Source organism: Peromyscus californicus, unplaced genomic scaffold, assembly GCF_007827085.1.
Source record: "Peromyscus californicus insignis strain IS unplaced genomic scaffold, ASM782708v3 Scaffold_23__1_contigs__length_62951481, whole genome shotgun sequence".
Taxonomy (NCBI): domain Eukaryota; kingdom Metazoa; phylum Chordata; class Mammalia; order Rodentia; family Cricetidae; genus Peromyscus; species Peromyscus californicus.
In genome coordinates this window covers 9,841,986-9,868,040 of record NW_026294534.1, presented here as the reverse complement: position 1 = coordinate 9,868,040, position 26,055 = coordinate 9,841,986, and the positions used below count along the sequence as shown (strand labels likewise).

The 26,055-nt window shown below is 51.6% G+C and overlaps 1 protein-coding gene across 1 annotated transcript in view; it reads right to left on the bottom strand.

The window, feature by feature from the left end:
- The window catches only part of Arhgef10 (Rho guanine nucleotide exchange factor 10), a 91,460-nt gene that overhangs the window by 63,924 nt on the left and 1,481 nt on the right, over window positions 1-26,055 (bottom strand). Inside the window, 7 exon segments of the mRNA XM_052751763.1 lie at window positions 174-337; window positions 3,436-3,492; window positions 5,105-5,181; window positions 6,334-6,397; window positions 8,686-8,979; window positions 10,043-10,225; window positions 14,183-14,273. Coding sequence (XP_052607723.1) covers window positions 174-337; window positions 3,436-3,492; window positions 5,105-5,181; window positions 6,334-6,397; window positions 8,686-8,979; window positions 10,043-10,225; window positions 14,183-14,273 — 930 coding nt within the window.

The following is a 26,055-nucleotide window of genomic DNA, read 5'->3' as shown; positions in this document are numbered from 1 at the left end:
TGGCGGGTGTCAGAGATTTGTCCTGACTGTGGGCCAGGCAGGAAAACTTAAGCTACATCGATGTCTGAGAAACAGCCACGTAAAGGGTGTGACTCAAAACACATTTCCCGGTCCTGTCCCCAGAGAGAGAGAGAGCGGGACACCGAGGTCCGCCACACAGGCTGAGCACATACTTGCTTTTTATGGCTGCTGCGCAGGAAGGATCTGGGAACTCCATTCTTGCACTCGGAGTCACTCTGCTCCTCGTAGCTTTCGAACTCGCTGGAACTCCACCCGTATTCCAGCGAGCTGTTTCCACCTTCATCCCCATTCTCCACGTCGTCATAAATCATTTCATCTGAGTGCACAGACCACGGTGACATTAGATCAAATCTGAGCTCATGAGCCTGCTGAGTTACCTTTCCATCTACAGTCCAGACCGGAGGCTGTCCAGCACTGCTCGGGCCAATGCAGACGTCGCTAAGGGCACTGGCTCTTGGAACCTCCTCCACGTGGGCAGTGACTGGAATCTGAAAATGCTCCGCACACGCTTCTGGCATGTCGCTATAGCACTGGCATCCTAGGGACCCAGCGCGACTGCAGCAAATAACACGACAATATACTACATAACGTGCTGGCCATCATGAACTTTCCACAAAGGGAGAGCTTCCTCTGTATATAGAACATGTGAAGATTAGACAGACAGGCGATGGGCAGAGAGAAAGGGAAGCGGAGGTGCGGAGCTGACATCTGATGGATGGAGGCTCTAAGGGTGATAAACAGCTCTCTAAACAGTGAACAGCGATGTAAGTTGGGACACGAGTGTGGCCCACTTCTCCCTGGAACTCTGCACAGTGGAGGACATTCTCCACCCACCCCCCTGATGCTTAGCAGCCTGGCTATCACACTGGGGCAGGGTCTCTGCATTTGAGTGAAGCAGCCGGTTTAGGACGTTTACGGATGTGATGATGCTTTCCGATTTGGGGACAGGTGACTCTTACGAGAGAACTGTCATCTCACTTACTTAACTATTCCAATTTATTGATCTCAAGTTATGATTTTCACAGACAGGTGCTGAGTTACCTCCACCGAGCAATCTTTCCTTCCCCGTCCTCCCCCGATCCGCTTCTCTCTCGATAGCGTCCCCGGAGTGTGTTTCTGCCACTTGTCAGACAATAGCTTTGGCTTTCTCGCTACTGCTTAGCATTCCGGTTTCTGTTCCACACTTTTCCCTAGTCACCCTCTGCTACTGTCCTCCAAGGGACCGGGCAGGATCTCACTACCTTTCGACACATTGTGACCACAGGCCATTATCTCAGTGGCTTCACTGTTGAAAATCTGTCCTGAGAGTTTTTAAAGAATACACTGTGATCTCCAGTCTCACTCCATCTTTGACGGTTTGGAAGATAATAGCACAGCTATTTTTGCACAGTGGTTTGTAATTTCTAAATATTTATTTATTTATTCATTCATTCATTCATGGTAAAGAGGGGGATTGAACCTAGGGCCCTGAACATACTAGAATGGTGCTCTGCCACTGCACTATAGATTCCCACACCTTTATCTTCATTATAATTCAGTTGCACTAATTGCCCAGCATGCCCTGAACTTGTAGGTAGGGCAGGCCTTGAACTCACTCTACAGCTCAGGCTGGCCTTGAACTTACAATCCTCTTCCTCAGCTTCCAGAGTAGCTAGGATGACAGCTGAAAATCACCAGGCTCAATAACTTGTATTATTTTTATCCTTTTAAAAATTCTGCTGATTTTAAAAATCAATTTTATTGGACTGTGTGGTAGTTTAATGTCATTTGGGAAGAGGGAGCCTCCACTAAGAAAATGTACCCAGCAGACTGGCAGTTGGGTCATTTTCTTGATTGATGATTGATGTGGCCCAGCTCACCGTGGGCAGTGCCACCCCTAGGTTTGTGGTTGTGGGTTCTATAAGAAAGCAGGCCAAGCAAGCCATGGAGAGCAAGTCAGTAAGCAGCACCCCCCTCCCTGACCCCTGCTCCAGGATCCTGTCCTGTTGTCCTCACTGATAGAAGATGACCCAAGAGTTATAAACTGAAATAAACCCTTTGCTCCTCAGGTTGCTTTGGGTCATAGTATTTTTATCACAGCAAAAGAAACCCTAACTAAGACAGACTGTTTATCAAAAGACATCGGCATAATACTTTTTCGGTATTTGTTAATGCTTGCTCGGAAGCATAGTGCATAATTTTAAAGTATTACACGGACTTGATAAAACACTTGGAAACTCTATCTCCAAAGCTGTCTTCAAGCCGGGCATGCTAGGATTCTACAGCCATTGATTCTGCAGCCAGCACCCATCGACAGTGGCGAGGCCTTGGTTAAAATCTCACACTCCAATTACACAAGGAACCTGTTTCTGGCCACACCTCAGATGTAACTTTCTGTATGCATATGGAGCCGGTCCTGTGAGGCCACTCTGTCCCTGCAATAATGCCACAAAGCAGGAAACCTAACGTGTACTGGTTACGCTGGCTAATAATGCCAGCTGTTGTGACACCTCATAGGCTGTTAGTTAGACTGGTCACATTTTGGTCACCATCATATTTCCTTCCTTGCTTTTGACTTCATTGGTTTTGCTCACTGGTTTAGAAGCTAAAGGACATATTTCTATGCTCTCAGGTGCTGCCCATCAAATACACACTGAACCTTTCATAGCCAAACAAAAGCACAAGCCACAAAAAACAAGAAAGCTAGCCACTACCTTGCCAGGGCAGAGGGGCCCAGCTCCCTGCAGCGCTGAGGGTCAGCCCACCTGTCAACCGCCTCCACTGTGCCCTGTGGTTCACCACAGGTCTGCCCACGCTCACAGCTCTCCTGCTGCCTAATGCTTCCTGACTCTGTGAGGACAAACCCAAGCTTCTGGCTGCCGTGGCACGTTGAAGAGATTGTGCTTGTCTGGATGTGGAAGCCCTCTTCCAGCTACCCAGTGGCCTGCCGTCCTTCCCCCACAGCTTTCAATGGCTCATCTGTTTCCTTTGCTGCTTTAAGATTTTCGCAGCGATCTGGTGCTCGGCGGTTTCGTTTACATCTGCCAGGTTCTAGATCAAGGTCGATGAACCCTGCTTTAGGCCTGTATCATCGCTGTGATCCGACGGCGTATGTTTTCCTTTCGATCTAGAGAACCGTAACCTGACTTTCTGTGCTTCCCCCTTTATATCACTTCCTAGATGTGTCCTAGAATGCCTTAGCCTCAATGTTTCCAACCTTTGCTCCTATTTTCCATATCTTTCACTCTTGTGCCTCAAGTGCTGTGAGCAAGCACACCAGTCCTCAAACACACCATACAAGATAAGCACCCAAACCACCAGGACAGAAAACACGCATGCTGGACCCAGGGGGTTGCACAGGCACTAGCTACATTTGCACCCAAAACAAAAGGCTGCTAAACTAGACCTAAAACTCCGGTCCAGACAAGATCAAACCTGGTTCAGAGTCGGAGTTCTCCCTTGGAACGTCATCGTAAATTGCTTCCTCTGGATCTGCAATAAGAAGGGAAGGTCTGTTAAAATCTGGCCAGAAGCAGTGAGTGTGGTGTTATAAACATCCCAATGGTTAGTGTAGAGGGGTGGTCGACTGCATCCCAGACAGAAGAACCACTCTGAATTATAGCTTCATCTCAAAACAGAAAAGACGTGAAACAGGACCAACAGGGGGCAGTTCGCAGTTTCCAGGCCCACTCTCTCTATCACTGTGTTCACAATGTACCTCTCCATGGCTCTTTTGAACAGGGGTAAGCTTGTGGGGTTCGAAATACAAAGGTGGTACACGGTCTTAGGAATAAAAGGAGTATCCACTGGAACCACATCAATGAGGAATCCACTGACCTACACGTTAGCTCCCTCCCCATCATACAGTGTCAAATGCACAGGGCGGTTTCCCACCCAGGATTATGGGGACACGAGTGTTCTGTGGGTAAGTTTTCTTAACAAATGTGTGTGATGGGGGTGGGGGTGTTGTAAAAATGTAATACACTATATAAGATGGTCACATCGGATCACCAACGACATTGAAACTGATCTGAATATGTAAAGTGCTTACATGCCTTATGTGGATAGATGCTTCATCTAAAGGCTTTTGAAGTTAATTTTCCAAGGTATTTGTGTTATCGTTTCTACGGAAGCACACCCAACCATGGTGTATTACCGTACTGAAAACCATGGGAGACAGAGTATAAATGAACTGTCCCCCACATGTAGCATGGCTACTCATCACCATGGAGAGCAGGCCCAGAAACCGCAATTCTGAAGCTGTGGTGGCAGCTGGTACACCACTCGCACCTACCAGCTGTGGCCACAGTAAAGAGCTCTCCTCCCGAGGCAGGGCTGGGTTGTTTTTAAGCAGCTGACTGTTTGGGTTTGGGAGGCGGGGTGCAGACACAGAAGAAACCTGAGCGCCATGTATACAACAAGAGATTTATGGGTTCTTGTGATGGTTCTGAGGCAGCAGCCCCAAAAGAGCCACCACAATCACCCTAGAACCTGTGTCAAAGTCAGAGTTCAAACCAAACCAAAACTTTCAGGAAGACACTTGACCAGCTGAGGCAGCTGAGGCAGTTTGACCTCTAAGCCAATCATACAAAACAGTTACACAGAAACAAGGAGCCACTGGGTAATAAAAGACATAATCCTTACTTCCTTAAAAAAATCAAAAAATGATTGGCTAAAAACATCTCGGCTTCTTAAAAAACAACTGTGGAATCTGAGACCTGGACGCCACCCCCGAGCACCCCCACAGTCTGGAGGGGATCCAAGAAGCGTCGATGGTGTCTCCATGGAGAATGGCTGAAGACAGGCGGCAGGTCGGAGTGTTAGCTCCCTCCCCATCATACAGTGAAGCCAGTCCGTACCAGGAAGAAGCAGGAGGGGTAAGTGCTCCGTGCAGAGCTGTGACTGCCCCAAGACAGAGCAAAAGGCCACTTCAGAGTCTGGGGAAGCTTCTCCACATAAGCTTTTGTTAGCGCTCGAGTAACCGAGAGCGTGTTAAAGCTTCCGGTCTGATCTCAGCCAGGAAAGGAAACCCACCACCATCCATTGTCAAAGACCGTAGGCGCTCAGGGGCGGGGATCCAGGCCCCTGGGTCAGTGGTACTTACTTTCCATCCATGCTGTGTTGGCAGGGTCGGCTGCCCACCGGGCCAGGGCGCTGCCCTCCTGGCTGCCTTGATCGCCACTGGAAGTAAAGACATCATGAACTGAGAGCGTGGAGAAGCATACCAGTCATGGGGAGCTGAGCGACCTACAGTATTCGTGTGTGTGTGTGTGTGTGTGTGTGTGTGTGTGTGTGTGTGTGTGTGCGCGCGTGCGCGTGCACACTATTATGCTTGCTGTAGGTCTTCCTGGACACAACTACAAGAATCCCAAGTTCAAGTTCACATACATAGCTCTGTCAACAATCACACACACACAGTAGTGTCAGAAGTGCCATGTTTTCTGTACAACCCGAAGGTCATACATCATTCCACCTGACTGTGCAAGGCCCCAGCCTCCTCTTTCTCCAGCACAGGCTGGCAGGAGGAAGGCACCAGGACCACAGAGCTAGCTATACCCTACAGGGTGACAGTCACAGGCAGACAGGGACTTGGACAGGTCTTACACGATATGAAGCTACTGTGACACTTCCCACAGAGAATGACAGGAAGGGATTCACTGTGAGGTCTCAACACGTTGACGAAAGGGTGGCAGGGTGACAGGCCCCAAGACAGCCACCTCCCGCTGGGGCAGTCACAAAGGCAACTGCCCAGCCCTAGTTTTAGTTTTGGGAAACAGTATCTCACTATGCAGCCTAGCCTAGTAGTCTAGAACTTATGATTCTTTTGTCTCCGTCTCCTCAATAGAACTGACTACTAACTTGTAATCATACATAGAGCTATAGTTTCAGGGGGTGGGGGGGGAAGTCTTGGTGGGTCTGCTTTGTGACAAATTCTCCACTCCCGCTCAATAAAAAGTTCTTGCCATGTGACTATTTCTCTCTAGAAATTCCAGTGATTTCTAGAATTTCGAGTTTGGGATACTTTAATCTTTAATGACTAAAGGGGAGACCCAGTCAAGAGCAGCCACAGCCATGCAGGGGTAACACGGCCTGATGACGGAGAGAGGACACGACTGGTCCCCATCTCACAGCTGCACTGATGCTGCAGAGAGGGGACACTTTGAGGCTGTGGCTCCCAGGAGGGCCTGGAAGCAGGTAGGACCCACAACAGTAGCACCCTGAGGGTCAAGGGAGTGTCTTCCTGCAGCTCGGATGGCCTGAGAACCCAGTGGGGTGAGCGCAGCCCTCAAGGTAAGGCCACAGACACAGACGATCCGGGGTTAGCACAGGTACCTGTGTGGAAGGTCCTCGGAGCTTAGGGAATTGCACTGCCCGTCTCCCGAAACTTCTGCTGCTTCTGCCAAGAGAAAAGATGGACAGTGTTTCACACCTGACAAGATGTTTCCACAACAGCCTTACACTACCACAGATTAGAAAATGTTCAGCTCTTGGATAAAATGTATTCGTGACAGAATGTGAGATACCAGGTCTGTGACACAGATTAACACAAACACACATCATACACCAGCCTGGAGGGAGGAAGCACAACACATATCAGGCTTGGATACAGTGTCCCCCAGGGGCTCCTGTACTGAGGTCATAGTCCCCGGGTTAAGTGGTCCAATCACTGAGGGGTGACCGAACTATAAGGGCTCTGACATCAAATGTTAACCACCAGTGGGGTCATAGTTTGATGGCGTTACTGGAAAGTGATGAAGACTTCTGGAGGTGGAGCCTAGTCTGAGAAAGCAGGCCACAGGGTGGCAATGCCCTGCCTCTAACCGTTTCCTGGCCGCCATGACAGCAGTCGCTTTGTTCCATGTACACTCTCCCACCATTCTCTGACGTTCTGCCTCACAGCAACGCGGCCGTGGCCACGGGATGAGCCCCCAAGAGCCATGAGCCAAAGCACACCTTCCTTCTCTTTAAATTGTTCACTCGAGTATTTGTTGCAATACTTAGAGCTGACACAGCGCTCTTGCAGTTCTGAGTTCTCGTGCAAGTTACCACTTGACTTACAACACAGGTACCTGGCAAACCCAAAGGACAGTGTGGACAGAGGAACGGTGACGCGTGATAAACCCAACTTCCTCCTCACACAAGTTGTCCAGGCGCTCTCTGGTCTGACTGGCAGTTTCCTCCCATTTCTGACTCACACAGCCCCGGACCTGACTGGACGCTTCAGGTGCTTCCCCATGCCCACCGCTGTTCGGTGCAAGAGCCTGCTTCTAGGAAGTCAGGTGAAGAGTGGGCCCTCCAAGACACAGGCAGGACACGGACGGAGGGGGGCAAGTGAGCATGTGCAGGAAGTAGGGCACCAGAGGTCCCTGGCCAGCAGAGGGCTGTAGACAGTGATCAGAGCTCTTTGCCAGGGCTGGCTCCCACCAGGTGGCCAAGGCCCGAGCTCCAGCTGGGCTGCCAGCATTGGCTATGACGGGAGACTTGAGGATATGGGTCCCAGGGAAGCTTTGTGGAGCATAGCAGCCTCCTCCTCTAGGGCAAGATGTGGGCACCAGGTGTCCGGAGGCCAGTAGCTCGGAACTCAGTCCCTCACCAGGGCATTTCTGCCGAGTCCTTCCTTCTCGCATCTCAAGGGTCTCTACGTCTCTCCAGGGAACACATTGGGATACCCAAGGTGAGACATTCTTCTTACACTTGGGGAGGCTCAGAGGCAGAATTCTGATTCACAGTTACATGGGAAATTCAGTAGGGGCTCTTTCCTTTACAGTTAATAACCAAGAAAACAATTTTTAAAGAAAACTCAGTTTTGAATACTGGAAACCATAGAAGGTTCTAAAGAGAAATGTTTCCTGTGGAAATCGACCATATGTATGCAGGAGAGCAGCTGTCTAAAAATGATGGTCTTTGCAGTCAGAGAAAATGTGTCCATATGCCAGGCATGTGGTACAGCTACTTCGGGCAGCTGAGGCAGAAGGATCATGAGTTCCTGACTGCCTAGGCTACAGAGTGAATTCAAGGCCAACATGGGCAGCTTAGCAAGACCTGCTCTCAAAATAAGTAGTCAAAAAGGGCTGTGGATGTGGCTCACTGGCAGAGGACTTGCCTAGCATGTACAGGGCTACAGATTCAAACCCTAGTACTGAGGAAGAAAAGAAAAATCTGTCATTTTAAAGTGATGAATAACTGAACACCATTTGAAGCACTTTATTTAAAAAATAATTCGACATGACTTAAAACAATCTATTTTCTTATTTTTGTATGTATTTTGCTTGGTAGAAGCACTAAGTCCTAGCACTTAAGGACAAGGTGTGCATGTTTATCTTCTGACCTCTACCACAGAGAAGATTACAGAGACCCCGTGCTGAGGCGCACAGATTAGGAGAAGATGGGACGCGCACACACTCTAGAACGGTGACGATAAGTTAGAGAATGCAGAGCTGGGGCCAGCTCTAGTGTAAAGGCCACACAAGCTCTCCCCGGTGTGCAGGGGCCGGAGGTTCCAGAACACACAGCTGCCTCTGAGCGGTCCCTTCACTGCACCCAAACAGTTACAGGAGGGGTTATAGCCTGGGCTCGTTCTCCAACACCACAGATAAGTAACTTAGGAAGGGAAAGGAGAGGCCGGACATGGACTTTGTAACCGCTGCACCTTGCCGCTGTGCGGAGGAGCTCTGGGCGGCCTACCTTCCTCTTCCACAGACTTGGCTCGGATGACGACAGGACTGGAGTAGGCCGGCAGCAGCAACGGCAGGTTCGACGGGACGGCATAGCCACAGGGCACAGGCACAGAGTAACCACTGGGCACGCGCAGGCCCACCCCTTCCTCCTCCACGTTTGCGTCTGGAGATGGTGGCTGGTCCTCCTGGAATGGTGTAATGTCAATGACAGAGTAGGGGTTCACTCTTGTTGGGACCACAGGTTTCGCAGGCTCAGCCTCAGGGGCAGGTTCGGCTCTAGTTCCGTTTCCATTTCCATTTCCTGGAGGACAGAGGGACAGCAGTTAGTAAACCAGGTGTAAAGGATGTATGTGGTCCCTGTGTCTACAGCAAGGGCATGGGAACCCTGCATCCACCACCGGCGTCAGGACCCCCAGCTCTCTCAGATCACCACAGGAGGCTGTGAAGCCCAGGTCCTTGTGGTACACCGGGGAATGAAGAGCTGGCCTCACCCCTGGGCACAGGTGGAAGAGACTCTGCCCAGAGGCTCCCAGGACAGTGTATCAGACAAGGAGAGTCAAAGAAGCACACGGACAGCCCTGGCTGGGGACAAAGGAGGAGGAGCTGGTCCTCGACCACAGTGACCACTGCCGCATCTAAGCAGCCTATCTGGCTAAGGAGCCAAAGTCCCAGATCTACCTCCAGACTTGAAGAACATGAACTCCCACAGGCGATCCATCCCAGTTTACGAACAGTGATAAAATGGGAAGTGACATCTATTAGAAAATAGCAGACTTCTGCCTCTACAAATGGAGGGTTAGAGCAACGAGAATGGAAACTGAGGGAAAATGACAACAACAACAACAACAACAAAACATCCTCCAAAGCTGCATACAGCTCTTCCAGCTCATCACAGAGACCAGACTTCTCTAACCCCCAAAACTGCCCTTGTCGTGATTTATATGTGAAACCCACCCCCACCCAAGGCTTACAGGCTGAAGGCTTGGTCCCCAGCAGGTGGCGCTACGAGGGGTGAATGGACCCTGGTCACCCAGGGATGAGCTCCTCGCTGAATGAGATACCAAAAGGGGGGAACCACCTGGGAGGGGGGTCACTGGAGCCGCACATGTGCGCCTCTGAAGGAGCTACCTTGTCTCTCTGAGTCTTGCTCTGCTTCCGGAGTGTCATCGTGTGAGGAGGAGGTCTGCTTTGCTCTCCTATCCTACAGACCCAGACCCTCCGGGAGTGTGAGACCAAGCAAAGCTCACATCCTTACCTCGGGGATTTTGTTACAGAGATGGAAACTACCTACCGAAGTCCTGGAAGCACCGAGAGGTCAGGGTGCCTCCTGCAGGACCCCGGGGCAGCATGGCTGTGTGACTGACCTGCGGGGGAGGTGGTCTCGCCGCCGGTCTCTCCGGCAACACCTGCTTCGGCACCTCCGGTCCCGTTGGCTGACGGGGCCTGGCGATCCGCTTCGGGGACTTCATCTCCACTGTCAAAGTCAAACAATTCCCCCTCTTCCTCTTCATTGTTATTGGTGTCATATTTCACTTCATTTTCTGAAGCTGAAAATAGCAGAAACCACAATGCCGACATTTGCTTCCGGGACGGCACGTGTACCAGCCGGGACAGGACAAACCCAGCAGGAGAGGTGGAGGGCCTGAGCCCGGCCCCTGGGGATGCAGTTGGCAGCATCACTAGAGACAGCAGCGGGACTCTGGATCGGAGCTACGATTTCCTTGGCTTCGCCGCAAGGTGGAAAAAAGAACAACAGAGAGGGAAAGGAGGAGAGGGGGAAAGCATCTCTCACGTCTGAAATCCGTGCTGTGACTAGGAAAATCTGATCTCCTTCCTTGTCACACCAAAACAACGTGAGGAGAGGAGAAGGGCTTGATTTACTAACAGACCCTCCATCCGCAGGACAAGTCCATGGTCTTGCTATTCGTAATGACACACCTCACATCGCCCCCTGGCAGGATGAAGGGCCACTTAACGTCTACCTCACAATTAGAACGGTTCCAGACTGCTCTTTTGGCAGGGGAAGGGAAAGAAAGCAAGCGTGGCTGAAATAAACACATTTCACTTCGCGCAGGGTTTCTTGGGACGGGGTGTAGTTCAGTAGCAGAGCACGTCCTAGAATGGGAACCGCTCTGGATTCCATGCCAGCACTGTCTTCCTCTCTGAGCTATGGGGTGGCACATCTCCTTGAGGAAACACAACTGCCACAAGACTATGGGGACACCCCCAAACCAGCTAGAGGGTTAGAGAACGTATTGTGATCCATGAAAGTGGCGTGTACAGAAGAGAATCCCAGGCGAGTTCTGGCAGCTGTTGTGCGGCCCTTGCTCCAGGCAGGGAGACACGTGACGGAGGCTGAGCGGTCTGCCAGAGAGAACTTGCTTGCCCGTGTAATGGAAGAATTCAAACGGGGAAAGGTATGTGGATGATGCCCCCCTCTGCACTCGGCTCCTGTTTGCAGAAGTGGGAAAAGGGAGCGTAAGTTGGAGGTGTCGACTTTTATAGCTGGCAGGATGAAGGGAAAGATAGTCCAAGTGAGATTTCTCTCTGAGGAGCCCTCCTGGGGTTGAAGATCTTGGGAGCCCACAGGTAGAACCGGACAGCGAGCGAGGAGGGAGAGCGTGAGACAGAAGTGCTAATAGCCCTCCGACCTGACTTTCAACACAGAGGAAGAGGAAAAGCTTTGATGATGGGAGCCCCAGTGATGGCACAGCCTGGAAACCATGAAACTCAGGCAAGACTCAGCATCTGAACTGCTTGAACTGGCAACGACTTTCAGGCTAAGGAGCCCTCAAGTGCATGGCTTGCGAAGCTGTGGGACGTGGTGGTGGATGGGATCAAGCTGAGGGCCGTGGAAGCAGAGAAACCTGGCAATAAAACCACTCACCCCTCCTTGAAACAAAAGCTGAGTGTCCTGAGACAAAATGAGGGAAATCGGTCCTTGGTGGACTGACTCATGGACCATTAGGCACACCTGGTTATTGCTGGCTGAGGTCCCCATGAGTATCAGGGCCTGGGAGGCACCTGGAGGGTAAGTAGCACTGGAGCCACCAGATGCAAGAACAGCAGTGTGGGGCAAAGAGAACTGTGTTCACAGGAGAGCTGAGAAAGAGGCTGGTTCAGCAGGGGCAGTGGGACCAGTCTAAGGCTCTACTGGCCTTGCTGAACCTCACACTGGGGCCGGAGAGGCTCCAGCAGGTCTGAAGGATGCAGACCGGCATGTAAACAAGCAAAACAGACAAGCAGGTCTGTCCAGGTCACCCCAAGGCAAACGTGGCAAGACTGTGTAAAGCCAGAGTTCCCAGGGGGAAAACTTAACAGGAAGCTGAAGGCTGTGCTAGTGAGCTTCTGGAAGGCACGAGAGCTTTGCACAGCGGTCTGCAGAGGGCCTAAGTGACAAAACCGTACACCCTGACCTAGGGGTGGAGTGTTATCCCCCCACCCCACCCCCCTCCAAAGTGTGCATGGTGTATTTCTCCCCTATAGGGAAGTATACCGGGAGTGGAGATTGCTCATCCAACCTGGGGGGTGGGATGGGGTGGCCTTTCAGCAGCCAAGTGTGGCTGACAGAAAGGCGAGCATTACAATGTGGGCCTGCAGCCTGCCAGAACCAGGGAGCTGACTCCAACAGCAGCCACAGCTGGGCACAACTGGCCTAACCAAGACCATCAGTAGTCGGGAGATGTTCAGTGACCCCCCATGGCAGCAACAGAGCCCCAGGATGAGGAGCCTGGATGGCTCTGGAAATGATTACCGAGGTCTGGAAGAGGTAATGTCTCCCCGCCACATGGCTGTACCCCACCCACATTGTTCTTTACACAAAACAACGGAGGTAGGTGATGGGGTCCCACGTTAAGCTGGACCTCACTGAGGTTCCATTTCCAGTTTCACCTTCGCAGTCCAAGACCACTTGGCACTTACTTGAAAAGACAGCAGAGGCCCTGCCTTCAGAGGGCGGGCCCACCCCCATGGAGGAGGTTTCTGACCCACATCCTCACTGCCATGCTCGAACCCGTGGTCTGAATGAACGGAATGAAGCTGTTCCTGGTCAAGGTCATGTCACGCAATGATACCCAGCCCTCCCATCATCCTCCCTCCTCTCCTTCTCACTCCTGATGACTGACGGCCCCTCCTCTTTGTACTTTCCTGAGCGCACGCGCGCGCGTATATGTGTGTGTGTGTGTGTGTGTGTGTGTGTGTGTGTGTGTGTGTGTGTGACAGAGAGACAGAGACAGAGAGAGACGGATCTGGTGAGCTTCATTAGGTTGTATACCACTGAAGAAAATCAAATCTCTCTCCCCTACCAGCAATTGCTAGCGCCTATAAATCCTCGTGGAGAGATGGCTTGGAACTTGCTTTCATAGCCGACGTTTCCTGGGTGGAGCAAACCCCGGCGGGCGAGCTTCTAGCCTGAATCTTCACCCACACGGGAGTCCCCTTGGGGTGGCAGTGTACACTGGCACCTTCTATCTATCCAGTTCATGACCTGGGTCCCTCCTGGTGTCTCCAGGTCTTAGATGCTCCTAGGAAACAGCTGTACGCGTGCTATTTGTGACCCCCGTGTGTCACCATGTAGGCCCAGAGCTCCCAGGCAGCAGACAGTGGGACAGGAGGGCCAGAGCCAAGTGTGACAAAGGTCAGCCCCTTTCAGCCCACACCTGAGGGTACTGGACACATAGCGGAACAACGGCCAGCCTCATGCGGTCAAGCTGCCTCACAGCCACAGCTCACCCTAACCTTCAGACCTTGCCTCCTTCTCTATCTGCAGGGTGGGTGGGTAGTGGTCTCTCTGACAGACAGTCTTCAAAAGAAACCAACCAAAGGCCCCTCCTTTTGTCAACTGAGCAGGTAGAAGAGGGCGCCCAGTTTGGCCTTGAGCTGCCCACAGGGGATAGATGCAGAAAGAACACTGCCCCAGTCCATCCCCACCCTCCCACCCCCATGCTCAAGAGGTTGCCAGTTCCGGAGGGAACATGACTGGAAGGCTGAGCCTATCCCCAAGTATGGACTGCACACGCCCTGAGGTACGACCCACGCTGGACCAAACAAAAGAAACCTCATGGAAGCCAAGATGCTGAAAACATATCACGTGTTTGGACACAGACAGCTGGCTCCCAAGCACCCAGGTATGCTGCTATACCACAGGGGCAAGCCCAAAGCTCAGGTCCCATCTATACCACAATACCAACCTTCTCTTTCTTGCCCCATGCCAAGTAGTAGCAATTTAGTGATTCTGGAAGCTGGAGTCCTCAAAACTCCTCAGGACCACAGGTTTCAGGGACACCTCTTTTTTTTTTTTTAATTTTTTAAAATTTCTCTAACTTTTTTTTTTTTAATGTGCATTTGGCATGAGATCCCCTGGAGCTGGAGTTACAGACAGTTGTGAGCTGCCATGTGGGTGCCGGGAACTGAACCCAGGTCCTCTGGAAGAGCAGCCAGTGCTCTTAACCACTGGGCCATCTCTCCAGCCCCCCAGGGACACCTCTAAGGAGGCAGACCCCTACCTGCAGGCACAGGAGGTGAAGGCTCTCCTTGGTCCATGCTCAGCCTCGCCTCCTTTCTCCACGCTTGGTCAGCATCAGGGGACAGGAGCCCCTACAAGCAGAAACATTGTCCATCAAGTTGGTATAAAAAGCCTTCCCAGGAGACACCATTCGGGACTTTCTAGAAACAACCTGTAACAAGGAAAGAGGTCACCGCCGTCACTCCCAGCTGTAATGACAGCACTTACCATCTATTAGTTGCAAATACTTGCAAATCTCCCAAGAAGGGACAATCCAGAGCAAAACAGACAAAGGGTTCTCAGTGCGCTGGACTTCACCTTGAACCACGGCCAGGAACCCGAGGCCCTGGCCAGAGCCCTCTCAACCAACACCACAGCAGGACTTTGCCAGATTTCACGCCGCGCTCTAAGGGGAGAAGTCAACCCATAAACCAAACAGTTTCTCCTCTTCCTTCAAATAAAACCTCAGCAGCGTTGAGTGAAATTCCCAGGGGAAAAGCTGCAGCCACATTCAACACTTTGCGTGGCTGCTTACTGATCGGAACATCAATGACTGTGGAGAGCGGGAATACTCCCAAGCCCAGAGCATAATTATCTTGGGCTATCTTAGGCCCTAAACATCCAATCTCCACCCCACTCTAGCCCGTGTGTGACCCACCATCCTTGTGACTGTGAGGCAAATACAGAACAGACCCTGTGGTGGCTTGAACGAAAATGGCTTCCAGAGACTCACAGGAAGTGGCTTTATCAAAGGTGTGGCCTTGCTGGAGGAAGTGTGGCATGGGGGCTGGACTTTGAGGTTTCAGAAGCCAGTGTCACACTCTCTTCCTGCTGCCAGCCGATCCAGATGTAGAACTCTCGGCTCCTTCTCCTGCACCGTGTCTGCCTGCATGCCCCTATGATTCCCACCATGATGACAATGGACTGAACCTCTGAACCTGTAAGCCGGCCCCAGTTAAATGTTCTCCTTTATAAGAGTTGCCGTGGTCATGGTGTCTCCTCACAGCAACAGTACACTGACTAAGACAGATTCCTAGCCTCCACCACCCCAAAGATTAAGAATGTCATCAGACAACATCAGAGCCCTGGAACAGCTTCCTCTACTTTGCTGTAACTCACCTACCTGAGGTAACCAAGTGCCCGTTGTTGTTACTATAAAACACTTCGGGAAACTGCTACCACACAGGGACATGGTTCTGTTCCCAGCCACCATCGTTCATATTTGGCTCCAGAATCCTCTCTTATCCCCTTCGAGGTGAGAGCTGGGGTTTTGTGCTGACAATAGTTTTTTTTGTAAAACCTGTTCCTCATCAGGAACAACACTCACATTTTCTTAGCTACCTCTGGGGTCAGCAGGGTCAAGCTCCACAGGCTGTGTTTCTGTCCTGTCTTCACTTTCTGTGCTTCATTCTCTACATATATTTGAAAAAACTGAATTTGAGAAACAGTATCTTGTGAGAAGGGTAGTCTGATCCACACCAAACCACTCAATACCCATCCTAGCTTCATCCAGGGACCACTCAACACCAGCCCTGGATCCTGCTTGGGACAGCTCAACACCAGCCATGGATCCTGCCTGGGACAGCTCAACACCAGCCATGGATCCTGCTTGGGACAGCTCAACACCAGCCATGGATCCTGCCTGGGACAGCTCAACACCAGCCCTGGATCCTGCTTGGGACAGCTCAACACCAGCCATGGGTCCTGCTTGGGACAGCTCAACACCAGCCATGGATCCTGCTTGGGACAGCTCAACACCAGCCATGGATCCTGCCTGGGATTACTTAATACCTGCCCTGGATCCTGCTTGGGACCACTCAACACCAGCCCTGGATCCTGCTTGGGACAGCTCAACACCAGCCCTGGATCCTGCTTGGGACAGCTCAACACCAGCCATGGGTCCTGCTTGGGACAGTGTGGGAGCCCGTTCTCGGGTTCCTCATGGCTTTACCCAGCAGGTCCTCATGGAGGATGATTAGGACCACGGGCCTGAGTGCAGGTGTCTGAGATGGTCTGCACTTGGCAGTCCTGGGGGAGGAGGTCTTTTGCTCCACCCCTTGGCGTCTCTATAAAAACCTTGGGGCAGAGACAGTCGGGGCCCATTGGAAAAGGTTCCAGGCCCTCTCGAGGCTATCCTTTATTTTCTATCTGTTTATCTCCGCAAGATTCTCCGCAATAAATCCTTCTATCTAATATTTCCTGCTGCTCGCACTCAAGAAAACTCTGGGGAACTGTGGGGGTGGTTGGGTAAACGCCCCACAGGACAGCTCAACACCAGCCATGGATCCTGCCTGGGACCACTCAACACCAGCCCTGGATCCCTCTGTGAATCACTCATCACCCTCCCTAGATTCCACCAGAACAGTGGGAAGAAAAGCAAACTGCTTTCAGATCTCCTCCATATGCTTCTGTTCCAGTGACAGACAGGTGGATGCAATGCCCGGTGGGTGGCACCCCTGCCTCTTCAGCCACGGGCTCTCCACATACTTCCTGCCTAATGACAGGAGAGAGAGAGAGCGAGCAGGCAAAGCTTTGCACCTCACAACATCTAAGATGCCAAACCAGCCCAGTGAATTCTTTCACCCTAATTAGCAGGCTTCATGTTGGCTTTGGCACTTTCAGTAAAGTCAAACCATGTTCTCATGAAGACGAGTTGACTGCCCATGCCAAGCCCCATCATCTGCCAGTATACAAAGTCCCTGTCTGTCTGCCAACCTTGCTTGAATGTGCTCTCTGTTATACGCCTCTTGCATTGCCCCCATGCATGGCCAGGTGGCTCCATCTTACCCTCATGAGCACTAGAAGTCGCTTAGATGCCCACCTGAGTGGCTAGGCCTCTTCAGTGGGCACCTGCTGTCTCAGCTCTGAAACCCGCATCGTTCCGCCACCACACGGCACTTGCGGTGTTGGCTCCCTCTGCCATACATGTGGTGAGCCACAGCCAGGCTTGACTGACTGACCACTGAGAGTATAACCGCACCCCAGCTCTGAGGACAGACCCTGTTATTTCAGATGAAGACACTGTAGCTTGAGGATCTGCAAGATACACCAGGGCTATAATGGGGACAAGTGTTTGGGGTCGAGCCTGAACGTCCAGCACCTAGGGTAGAGGCAAAGCCCTTTGCCGGCCAACAAGACCTGGGCAAGTACCGAGACCTCTGTGCTGCAGCTGCTCGCATGGAACCCATGCCAGGTGACAGAATCTCTCTCAGAGGGGCCGTAGGTGAGACACCCCATGCCCGTGGTAAGTGCACGTCTCAGTGTGAGGCACCTTGGCCGGATACACACGTGCACAGTGCTGCATTGCTAGGCAACGTCTGTGACTGATGTTCTGATCCCGTGCTGACCCTCCTCCACCCATCAACCTGCCTGGTATTTGCTGGAAATCCAAGGGTTTCAACAAAGTAAGAACGAAGGGGTTTATGGGAGGGCTTCTTCCTGGTAAGTGGTGAGAAACCACAGGAAGCAAAGGGCACAGCTGTGCGAGACTCACTGGGAGAGGGATGCTGACCTCTTCCACGCCACCTCCCCAAGAGGAACACGTGGCTGCTGGAACGAGCACCGCCCCATCTCCTGGAGCTCACGTGACCTCATCCTTGCCTTTATTCCTGGAGCCAAAACAGGTCTAGGGTTCTGAGGACTCGGGCTGCTGGTCTCATGAAAGAATGGACACAGATGAGCTGTGTTCTGTGAACGCAGATCCGGCCCTGGGACATGCCTTTCCCGGGCCTCAGGCCCTTGTGGAGCAGATGAGAGCAATCAGTAGGTACTTTCGAACTCTATACAGTCCAGAAAGACTGGGACCAAAGAAGCGTGGCCACTGGGCACCTGAAAGTGTCATGAGATAAACCCAGGCTGATGGCATCACTTAGCAGCAGTAAGAAACAGAGGCCAGCTAGAAACCAGAGTAGGCAGCAGTGCCCGGGGGCTCTAGAGAAAAGCAAAGCCACCCTGCATTGGCTCTGTGCGTCTCTGTGCTCACCAGCACTGCCCACTGACCCCACCAGCCAGTGACCCCGCCATCAGCACTCTGTACTGACCCAGCTGGTGCCAGCCAGTGACCCTGCCAGCACAGTCTGCTAACCCAACCATCTGCACCACCCACTCACATGGCTGGCACTGCCCACTGACCCAGCCCTGCCTGTCTGCACAGCCAGTGCAGTGCTTTCCACTTAATCCCTTCTTGTCTTGCAAACGGCGCTCCTGGGAATGCTTCCACACTGTCTCAGCCTCTCTGCCCTTCTCTGCTCCCAGCCCAAGTCCATGGCTATGCAGGAAGGAACTCACCTGGACTTGTTGACATGAAATATTGTGTTAAGTAATCCCTAAGAACAAAGCCCTATTCACAGGTTGAGACACAACTCTGGACATGCTCCAGGTGAAGCGGACATTGCGTAGGCTCCCATTGAGGTGGGGTGAAGGTTAGGTAGGCCATAGCTAGAGGGGCGCAGCTGGTGGGCCTGGTCCGGTGTAAGCCTGAGGAGACAGCCTCAGCACATCGGAGAAAGCCGATGACCAATGCACCAGGAGGGCTCCCTGCCAGCCTGTGTCTTTACTGCTGCAGTCTATGCAAAGACCCCCAAGGCTGCCTCAGGCCTCTGCAGCCACTGTGCTCCCAGGACGTCCTGGCCCAGCTTCCAGGGATGGCTCTTGAATATATATCCTTCAGGACTCAGCCAGCCATGTTACTGTATGTACCATTCAAACTCCAAACAGTCCAGGTCAGCTCAGAGACCCATCATATCCACCTGCCTGATCCCTCCGGCCCTCACAAGAACCCGGATCCAAGAGGGCAGAGAATAACCAGCTGCGATCACAGCCCCAGCCATGCACCCGAGCTGTGCTGCTGGCCGGCCTGCGTCACCTCCGTCTTTGAACTCAGCAATGTACATTCTGCACACAGTCCCCAGAGGCTCCCAGTAGAGGTGGGAGTCAAAGAGGAGGAGGCATCCAGGCGAGATCCTATTGAACTTGAAAATCAACACGCCAGGATGGTGCTTTACCATCCAAGAGTACCTTCCCTTGGAGCCTGGCTGGCGGCCTGGGTGCCCCGAGGCATGCCCAGATTGTGACCACAGATGACACAAGCCAATAAGGCCTCAAAGACTCATGTCATATAAACAAAACCCAAACTGTATGTTGTCATCTAAATGTCTATGCAGTTATAATTTCATGTTGACTGGGTAATGCCTTTGCAAATGTTCTTCAGAGACCGGACGACATTACATTCAAAAAACAAGAGAGCAGAATGTCTCCTGCAGAAGGGAGCAGGCGCCAGAGGAGCTCTGACCATCTGAACTGACCGTCTGTGCCCACGCAGGCTGCTTGGGTAGCCTCTGTGGACAAGCCTTTCCCTGGCATTCTTGTGAGGCCCTTAGAACAGTGTATCGGTCCTGGGTTATCCATGGCCTGTAATGCCCCAGGCAGGCCTAGTCCAGGAAGGTATAGAACAGAAATGGGAAGTTCATGACCTGACCAGGGAATAAGCCAGATTCAAAGCAAACCATCCCAAACGAGCAGAGTGAGGACAGGAAGGGGAGCAGGGGAGACAAAGAAAACACCCCCAAGTCGCTGCTGAGCATGGGGATGCCCAGTGATTTCACACATATAACTCTTCAAACTGTTGAGACTATCCAGGGTTGTGGTCCTGCTTCTGCACTTACATGTTGGGGAGCCAGCAAGGAAGAAAGGGTGTCCTGGTCGTCACATGCTTGGAGACTTCATATCTAGAGAGGCTCAGGTCCACCGGGCCCAACTGAGACTTCCTTAATGGAAGGAGAGACAGCGAGGATGGGTGGGCAGTGCTGCCCAAGCCGGGAACGGACATAGCTCCCTAGAAGTGAGCTACCCAGCACCATGGGAAGGAACAAACCAGACTGAGAAGGCTGACAATCAAGGGGGAGGGTGGCTGCTGTGACTCGGGAGTGGACAGCCTGGAGTTCCTGTTCAGGACATGGTGGGCCTTTCAGAACGAAGGGATCCAGGTATTGTATAGGGGTGAGGTCTGCCGGGGGTCTGGGAGGAGGCTGCCCAAGGGACAGCAGCATCCCCGGGAAGCCTGTGTGACTGAGGATAGGACAGGAGGACTATCACATGGTGGGGGACAAAGCTGAGCTTCAGACCCTAGCTGGACTTTGTGAGGCCATAAGTGACCCTCCAGATGGCCTTGTAGTCATGTCCACGCTCCTCCACTGTTTGTGGAGACTTAGACTCTCATGCAGCCTGAGGAATGCTGCCCATCTGGTGGCTGTTAGCAGGAGTCTAGGGATCCCTGTATGGATTAAGAGCATCCTGTTCCTGTCCCACCTGTCCAGTTCAGCTGTGGAGCAAGACACCCATCCCCACATCCTGCAGAGGAGTGTGTCCTCTCTAGTGGGACTCTCATGGGTCTGCACCACCATCCATAAGCAGGTAACGCTGTAAAGGCGCTTGGGATACCCCTCCTCTGCTCCTTCTGCCCAGGTGGAGGAAACAGGCTGTGTGGACTCTCACATAGGTGCTGTGGGATGGTCTGTATGTCAAATATGTTGCTGATTGGTCAGTGGCCAGGCAGGAAGTATAGGCGGGACTAACAGAGAGGAGAATTGAGAGAACAGGAAGCTGGGTGAGAGAGACACTGCCAGCCGCCATGATGAGAAACAGCATGTAAAGATGCTGGTAAGCCATGAGCCATGTGGCAAGGTATAGATTAATAAAAATGGATTAATTTAAGCTGTAAGAACAGTTAGCAAGAAGCCTGCCACGGCCATACAGTTTGTAACCAATATAAGTCTCTGTGTTTACTTGGTTGGGTCTGAGCGGCTGTGGGACTGGCAGGTGAGAGAGATTTGTCCTGACTGTGGGCCAGGCAGGAAAACTCTAGCAACACATAGGACCCTCGGGAGAAGGGTCCTTCTCCACTCTCCTCTCTCCACAAACCAGCTGCCGACATTCAGACACCGTCTCTGCAGCCACCAGCAGCAACCCGTTCCTAGCCTGGCCATCAGAGGCTACCTCTATGGATCAACAGGCTCCCTTCCTGCACACTTCTCTTGCCAAACCTGGGCACCTGACCTCCTGCTGGCTTCTTCCTCTCTCGATAAACAGAACCCCCCCGGGGGTCACCCCCAATTCTCCTCTTTCTCTTAGACCCAGGTCCAGATCCACGAGCAAAGCAGGTAGTTTCAATTTCCCATCTTCCCAAAGCTGGTTGACCATTGGCCAGCACTTCCCACACCTGATCAGGGACTATGACCAACTCAGAATGGGCCTTCCTGCCTCCACCGTCTCCCCTGCAGGGTCAATGCAGTCCTGTGAAAACATGGACAGACCCGCTTAATGCCCGTCCTGGCTTTCGGTTGCTCTCACCTACAGAGTTATTACTCCAACCTCCACATCTGTCACTCTGTCCCCAAGGAAACAGCGTCATCCGGACACAACAACACTGGTGCACATATGAGCTCACAGAGGCCCGCACAGGGTCAAGCCAGTCCTGAGAGGGCTAAGTAAACCCAGGGCTCCACACCTAACCAAGCGGCTATTTGCAACTGATACCTGCTGGCAAAGAGAAAAATCAGTTTTTTCCAGTAGAGTGTCACTGGGTGTATCAACCACACTCCAGGGTTGGCTCGGTGCCCAGGAGTAGTTGGCCAACACCAAACAAACTCTATGGTTGGCTTGTTTGTTTTCGCTTTCTGTTTCATTTTGTTTTGCCTTTTTTTTTTTTTTGTCTTACAGGTTTCTTATTTGTTTTGATTTTCTTACCCCCCCCCCCTTTCTTTTTAAAGAGAGAGAGAAAACATGAAGTTGGGTGGGTGGGGTGGTGGGTAGGATCTGAGAGGGGTTGAGATGGGGAAAACATGATCAGAACATATTGTATGGAAAAAGATTAATTAAAAGAAGAGGCGCTCACTAAGGACAATGGGGTGAGCCATCTGCAAAACGCACCTGGTACAGAACTGAAAACCTCCCAAGGTGACAACAGGTAAATTCAGGCGGCTTCCTCCTCTTCCCTGTGGTCTCACCGCAAGAGTCCCACCCTCTGCTGACCTTCTGTCTAGACACAATGGAGGGCGGAAGAGACGCCTTCTCAGAAACAGCCCTCCCACCTCAACCGAGAACCACTGAGGAGACCGCACATCCTGGAAGACATAAATCTCCCTTCCTCGCTTCGAGTACCTATGATTACTTTCCCAATTGCCTGCGCTGCCTGGCAAAACACTGCACCTTTCATTCCTTTCTGTGAAGTCATCCAAAGCCTGCATGTCTAGACTCTATCCTCAAAAGCAGAGGGCCTGCCCCGTCCAGGCCAGTGCCCCAGGCTTCGCTGCATTCTTCCACTTCAGACCCTCAGCTCTGGGCTGTCCGTGGAGAACTGTGTCCCTCTGACATTCTCAGAAGCAAATGGGAGAGTTCCAGTCTTTGGCTCTGACTGAAAAGTGGCCGGCGCTACACAGCACAGGACCACGCCTTCAGAGACGGCCTCTCCCACAATGCTCCACAGAGCAGCTCCCACTCCGCTTCTCTGATGGAGCTGGCGGTGCCCACCTGAGCTCTGCCCCTCTGTTTCTCTGATGGAGAAAGTGCCCACCTGAGCTCTGCCATTCTACTTCTCTGATGGAGCTGGTGGTGCCCACCTGAGCTCTGTGGTGATATTGTGTTCCCCAAAATATTGTACACCCTAATAAACTTATCTGGGATCAGAGAACAGAACAGCCACAATATTAAACATAGAGGTTAGGCAGTGGTAGCACACGCCTTTAATCCTAGCATTCCAGAGGCAGAGATCCATCCAGATCTCTGTGTGTTCAAGGCCACACTAGAAACAGCCAGGTGTGGTAACAAGAGCCTTTAATCCCAGAAAGTGATGGCAGGAAGCAGAAAGTATTTAAGGCGTGAGGACAAGGAACTAGAAGCTAGTTAAGCTTTTAGGCTTTTGAGCAGCAGTTCAGCTGAGAGGCTTCCAGTCTGAGGAAATAAGATCAGCTGAGGAACTGGTGAGGTGAGGTGGCTGTGGCTTGTTCTGCTTCTCTGATCTTCCAGCATTCACCCCAATACCTGGCTCCAGGTTTGTTTTTACTAATAAGACCTGTTAAGATTCGTGCTACAGAGCTCTGCCCCTCCATTTCTCTGATGCAGCTGGCAGTGCTCTGTGACTGAGCTCACCATGGGCTGCTTCCACCCCCACCCCATTGAGTCAAGAGCTTCAGAGCAAAGCATCAATGTTCTTGTCTCTTCTGAAGCCAGAAGGCAGGCCCGTGCCAAGAAGCAAACTGGCCAAGCCCACACAGAAAGGCTCCTCTCTGCAGGGCCTCAACAGCACCCCACCCATGCGACCCCCCTGACCTAGCCAGACTTGGGCCCACACACTGCGATGACACACTCCACGGGTCCTCATACACAAATCCAGGCCTTCAGACGTGGAGTCGCAGGACTATGAAATCCCCTGGACACATCCACACTTGGTCCTCACCATCGGGTCACCATGGTCAGCACCATCAGGGCCCAAGTGGAAACACCACTGTATGACACAAGGCCTGGCCTGACGGGTCAGCCCGCTGCCTCACCACGCCGGTACCAGACCGTTTATCCTCTCCAAAGACTGGGCCTCCAATCCTGAGCTTACAACTAATGAGATGAGCACCAAAGAGTACTTCATTATTCTTAAATTCTTTAAAGAAAGCCAGGAACCACACTGAAATCATGACTCCGTTTTCCTTTTTTAAAAAAAATAGACCAAATAAATAGAATGAAACAGTAAGTAGGCAAAGGACCTGGCCAGCTGGCACAAGCCTTAGCACTGAAACCAACCAACCAACCAATCAAAAAACCCAAACATACACATTTGTTTCCTTGGTCTCTCCCATGTCTTTTCTCCTTCTTTTATTTCGTTTTGTTTATTTCGAAAAGGGTTTCATAGGCCGGGCAGTGGTGGCACACGCCTTTAATCCCAGCACTCGGGAGGCAGAGGCAGGCAGATCTCTGTGAGCTCGAGGCCAGCCTGGTCTACAAAGCGAGTTCCAGGAAAGGCGCAAAGCTGCACAGAGAAACCCTATCTCGGAAAAAAAAAAAAAATGTAACAACCCACAGACACCACTTTCTACTAGTAGGTGTACATTAACGTGACAAGGAAAAGCAAAAAAGGGAAAGGTGGAGAGAGGTCGACCACAGCACTATGAAAAATTACTGCTTTGTTTCATAATCAAGATTTCAAAATTCACATACAGAAAGAGGCAAAAGTCAGTGTCCAGTAAGGCAGTAAGGCAGAAGACCCTGAAGGGGGTGTACTCGTGTAGGGGCTGATGGCAGGACCTTCTTAAGGTACACTGTACCCCACATGTTCCTATAGATGTTGCCCGTCTCCAGAAGCTGCAGCCCAGGTCCCGTGCACAGTCAAGGCCAATACCTTGCTACCTGTCCACAGATATACTCACGGATCACCTGACACCAGTTCTCAATTCATTTCAGACCCTTCCAAGCTGCCGGTCCTAGAACACCCACCCCAATGTACTGTCCCCAACTCACATCTCCAGAGAGCACAGCTAATAACACTTGTAGCTCTGCCCCAACAATAATTAACGGTGCATCCCACTCCGTCTAACCCAGCCTTGCCTATTTACCTCTCCACCCAAGCAAACTGTACTCAGGAATGAATGGCAATATGCTCTGCCTAGCTCCAGACACAACCTTCCATTGTGTACTTACTATTCTGAGTCGTGCAATTAAAGAATGACGTATTATACAACAGGGGTTTCTTTCAATTATGAAAATGGCTTATGCTATTATCTACAGACGACAACAGCCACAGTTGCTGCATTTTCACTTGTCTCTGGTGAACACAGAACACTTCCTGGTATTGAGCGGGTTTTTATACACATTGCCTCCCAGCGACTTCACACGGGAGCAGTACCAAGCCAAGAGTGGACAGCCGCAGGGCTAGCAGTGACTCCATCAGGGAACCTAGGGCCCAGGCACACAGCTCTCCCCACCCTTTAGAACTGCCAGTGCTTGCTTCCAGACTCACCAGAGGCAGCAGCACATCAAAATACCAAGGCGTATTTTGATAAATACCTTCGATGAATCTAGAAGAACCGAACGCTAAAAGATAAAGAGGGCCGAGGTGTGTAGCTCAGTAGCAGAGCTTGTGCGAGCATGAGGACATGGTTCTAATCCAAACTCCTCAAAAACAAACAGTCATTTCCAATAACCGGCTTTACCTCATCCCTCAGTAGCTAAAACTCCTTTGTCAATAACTGGGCTGTATGGTGAAGCTAAGAAATGATGGGCGTCACCAGACACAGCAACTCTTCCCTCTGAGAAGCCACGAACTACTTGCTGTCTAACTCTGGACAGTGACTTGTAAATTGTGTTTGATACTGAAGCCAACGAAATGAGAGAGCGCCCTTGGAGCTGGAAAGGAGTGGCACACATCTAAAGATACTAAGTACAACCCTCAGTAATCTTCTCTGATAAAAGTTATTTTTTGGTAAAATGGAGATTCTAGATATGTATGTTATTAGTTACTTTGTTACTGCTGTGGTAAACCACCGTGTCCAAGGCAGCTTATAGAAGGAAAGGTTCCTGTGGTTCCTAAGGGATGCAAGTCCATCATCATCACTAAGGGGAGCAATGGCCGCAGGTGTGGCGGCTAGAGGAGAAAGCTGAGAGAGCTCACATCTGGAGCTACATACAAGCATACAGCAAAAGAGAATACATCCGGAATGGTGCATGGCTTTGAAACCTCAAAGGACATAGTTCCTCCTTCAAGGCCCCGTAAACCCACCCAAACAGCACCACCAACTAGGAGCTAAGAATCCAAGGGTCTGCGCTTGTGGGAGGCATTCTCATTTAAGCCTTCACAACTTTATCTATGCATTTATTTATTTATTTGGCACT